Source organism: Salvelinus fontinalis, chromosome 23 (genome assembly GCF_029448725.1).
Source record: "Salvelinus fontinalis isolate EN_2023a chromosome 23, ASM2944872v1, whole genome shotgun sequence".
NCBI classification, from domain to species: Eukaryota; Metazoa; Chordata; class Actinopteri; order Salmoniformes; family Salmonidae; genus Salvelinus; species Salvelinus fontinalis.
The window spans coordinates 8,478,621-8,482,833 of record NC_074687.1 but is presented as its reverse complement, the minus strand read 5'-3'; the positions used below and the strand labels follow the sequence as shown (position 1 = coordinate 8,482,833).

General features: G+C 39.8%; 1 protein-coding gene across 1 annotated transcript; it reads right to left on the bottom strand.

Moving 5' to 3' along the window:
• Positions 1–65: 65 nt before the first annotated feature.
• Positions 66–3,027, bottom strand: LOC129820820 (mast cell protease 1A-like). The gene is made up of 5 exons (XM_055877809.1): positions 2,541–3,027; positions 1,978–2,128; positions 1,703–1,847; positions 1,219–1,479; positions 66–994 (listed from the first exon to the last, which is right to left on the bottom strand). The coding sequence occupies exons 1-5, from the start codon at positions 2,584–2,586 to the stop codon at positions 809–811; spliced, it is 789 nt and encodes a 262-aa protein (XP_055733784.1). The 5' UTR covers positions 2,587–3,027; the 3' UTR covers positions 66–808.
• Between the last annotated feature and the right edge of the window lie 1,186 nt (positions 3,028–4,213).

The window sequence follows — 4,213 nt, the reverse complement described above, 5'->3', positions numbered from 1 at the left end:
TATTGTAAAGAGTTACAAGATATGATATCCTTTCAACATGTAAAATATGACACAGTAACAATGTATCTTTAGAAAAAGTTTGATTTAATAAACGTTCAAAGCAGTTTTTTGGGGACACGCCAGCACTGGATAGCTACGCCGATCTAAATAATACATTTTCAAATGTAAACAAAATAAAATCTGCTGAGACATGTATTTCCTGTTTTTTAAGGTATACAACAGACAAAGTGTACTAGGCAGAATTAGATTAATTTATATTAGTACACAACATGTTAAAATGTATCTATCAATGCATTATAGAACTGTGTTTTGTGACACTTTGTCAATATCCACAAATCACCTCTTCAATCCAGGACGAACAAATAATTGTTAATGTAAACACAGGGGTACTTAGGATCATCACATGTTGTTGAATTAGTAAATGCCAAAATACCCTTCAAAAGCCTACACACACACACACACACACACACACACACACACACACACACACACACACACACACACACACACACACACACACACACACACACACACACACACACACACACACACACACACACACACACACACACACACACACGCTCTCTCTGTCTCTCTCTGTCTCTCTCTGTCTCTCTCTGTCTCTCTCTGTCTCTCTCTGTCTCTGTCGCTCTCTTTCTCTCTGTCTCTCTCTCTAACAACTATGAAAGGGTAACGGTTTAGCTCTATCAGAAATGTGTCCTCTATCCAGGGCATGATAAGCAGTGTATTTATGCAGGAATAGATACCATTATGTTAGTACACTAGCGTCACAGTACTTTCTAGTTATTTATTCCTGCTTGTTTAAAGACATGTTGGCACCATATCCGTGCATCACCTCTTTAATCCAGGGCATAAAGAAAGGGATTTTCATGTACACATGAGGATATTGGGAATCATCACATCTCTCAGCATAATTAAAAGCAACGATACCCTGTGCCTTGTTGTTACAAATAAGAGGTCCCCCTGAATCTCCCTGGAACACAGAACAACAGGAATTAGAGAACAGACATACAGAAGTGTGATTGTGAAAGGAGAATAAGTGAACACTTCAAAGGCTGTTTTAGTGTTCCAGTACAGTAATGTTACACAGACATAACCACTGCTTATCTGATCAACTAAAACCTCTACTGGTTGTCCTCTACAGCATGTTGGTTCTACTATTACTATAATCATTTGATCCAAATTCAATTTAGTTACCTGACAAAATCCTTTCCCGCCGGTAGTACGAGTGCACATCATTTGATTTATGTCAAAGTTTTTCTGCCACACGCTCTTGCATTCAGAGTTATCCTCCACCGTCACCGCCACTTCCATCAAAACGTCCGAACCCTGGTTGTTGTTCGAGTTAGTCTTGCCCCAACCAGCTACGGAGCACTTGGGGGATGCTGGGATATGTTCATCCTCCTTTGGGAGTCCAACGACCGTCACATACTGGGTTAGACGAGCTGTGGTCTTTAGCTATAACAGGAAATATAATAAAATAAAATTGGGTAAAATTATTCTATTCTATTTGTATAATTCAGAATAAACCTTGAATAAACTGTATAAATGTTGATGTTAGTGAAGATAATCAGTATCAATTGAATGCATTTTTTATAAGCCCCTGTATTCATTTAAAGTTTCTACAAAATAAGTACTATATACTGTAGAAAGGAGACATTAGGGGTGTCTTGAAGATTACCTTCAGTAGCATGATGTCATAATTAATCTGCGTTATATTCTCATGTAAGGGATGCCGATGGTAATGTGACACCTGAATCTTCTGACAGCTCTTCTTCCACTTCTTTAAGTCGTGGGCTCCAAGCACCACCGTTACAGGATAAGCACTAACAGAAAATAAAAAAAGGTTCACAAGACATAGAATGAAATAGAAGAAGTCCTCAAGAGACGTAACAAGATGCAACAAAACAAACCGAATCTGGATTAATTTGTTGTCTACGACAAAGAAAGACTCACTTCCTTAAGCAGTGTGCTGAAGTCAGGACAAAGTCCTCTCGGATGAGCATTCCTCCACAAACATGGCGTCCTCTGTGTTGCAGAGAGACCATATAGGGCCTGGAGTGGGGCTTAGCTATCTTACCACCCACAATACCACTCTCAGAGGCTCCTTGGAAGGAGGGGGAAAGAGGATATCATGTTAGCTATCTTACCACCCACAATACCACTCTCAGAGGCTCCTTGGGAGGAGGGGGAAAGAGGATATCATGTTAACTATGTCTTCTGGGACACACAAGGAGCAAAAAAACTACATCATTTGTGTTCAATTTGGTTAACAAATAGCTACCTCTACTGTCTGCTACCAACTGGTTATTTTTAGAGGATAATCTGATATACCTTCTTTACTAGCTGGTTCTTTGTAGAGAATAATCAGCTGTACCGTCTTTACTAGCTGTTTCTTTGTAGAGAATAATCAGCTGTACCTTCTTTACTAGCTGGTTCTTTGTAGAGAGTAATCAGCTGTATCTTTTTTACTAGCTGGTTCTTGGTAGATATATAATGTATAGAATAGATCAACTCACCAGCAGAGGAAAGGAGTTGGAGGAGGATGAGGAGGTAAAGGTACATGGTGGTGGACAGGCAGAGATCTAGATGATTAGAGAGACTGCAGGTTTCTCCTCTCTATACATACCACATTTACAACCTCCCCCTTTCCCTCCTCCATACCCCCACATACCTCAGCTTTCACTTTCAGTATGAATAAGTGTAAGGTGAGATGGAGTGGAAATATCACACGTTTTTAAGTTGGTTGTAAGTGGCCTCAGATGATTCATACCAAAAAGCACCTTATAAAACAAAGTACACCGTCCGTATGTCTCCTTAGAATGTCATTCATGTCCTTAACCTGTTAGGACATTAACAGGAAACAGACTAGAATCATTAGAAATGCTTATCTGACTATACAATTCAACCAATAATTACCTTGCTTACTACCTCACTGAGCACTTTGTTATGAAGAAAATACGTTTTGACACAAATGTAACGTCTAACTTGCGCCGAAATGGTTTGTAGTTGTAAATGACCAGGTTGCAAAGCTGTAACACACGGTGGGTATGTTGTGGGCAGGGATTTTTCCTACGACCAATCAAGAGAGTGAATTTCTCTTTCGACCAATCAGGTGAGATGTTGTCTATCTATATATATGCCTACTTCCTTTTCAATTTCCAACTTCCTCCTTCCACACCCCTCCCTCCCTCCCTACACACACACACACACACACACACACAGACACACATACACACACACACACACACACACACACACAGAGCAAGAAGAATCTGGTGGTCTTGCAGATTATTCATACTGAAAGTGAAAGCTGAGGTAACGGTAGATGGAGTGGAAATATCTCTCATTTTAATATGTTGATTGTCAGTGGTGAGTGGTCTCAGATGAAGCAAAAAGCATATTTTTAAATAAAGTAAAAACCCATCTGAATGTCTGCTCAGATATCCTCGTTTTCCTTCCATTCATGTCCCTGACTAGCCTGACAGGACCTCAACAGAAACAAGACTAGGGTGTTTTAAAATCCTTCACTTTATGTCAAACTGAACCAATAACCTCACTACTTTCTTAGACAATGAGCTTGGAAAGCATATTTACACAAACATTTATACAAACGCTGATTTTGCCTTTAGACACAAGTCTCCACTCCAGCAACAACAAAAAAACACTTCATAATTGTCCCAAGGGAATAGATTCTACATCTCCATGAGGGCAGAGGAGGTTCTGCCGTCACAGTCAAGCTGCAATTAATATTGTCCTTGTTAAAGTGAAGCCTCAAAGTCTTTCTGTAGGGGGTCCTGTTCCCAGTTTAACCAGTCTTTGTAGTGGAGGTGGTCCTTATGGAACCCCGTTCTCTGCTGAAGAGTAGGTCAACAGTGCAGTATATTACAGTACAGTACAGTACAGTATAGTAGGTCAACAGTACAGTACAGTATAGTAGGTCAACAGTACAGTACAGTATAGTAGGTCAACAGTACAGTATAGTATAGTATAGTAGGTAAACAGTACATTACAGTACAGTATAGTATAGTAGGTCAACAGTACAGTACAGTACAGTAGGTCAACAGTACAGTACAGTACAGTAGGTAAACAGTACAGTACAGTACAGTATAGTATAGTAGGTCAACAGTACAGTACAGTACAGTAGGTAAACAGTACAGTACAGTACAGTACAGTAGGTCAACAGTACAGT

Coding starts and splice junctions, on each gene's coding strand:
- LOC129820820 (XM_055877809.1), bottom strand. CDS start 2,586: ATGTACCTTTACCTCCTCATCCTCCTCCAACTCCTTTCCTCTGCTG. Junction 2,129..2,540: donor CCAACTCCTTTCCTCTGCTG/GTGAGTTGATCT, acceptor CCTCCTTCCAAG/GAGCCTCTGAGAGTGGTATT. Junction 1,848..1,977: donor TCAGCACACTGCTTAAGGAA/GTGAGTCTTTCT, acceptor ATTTTCTGTTAG/TGCTTATCCTGTAACGGTGG.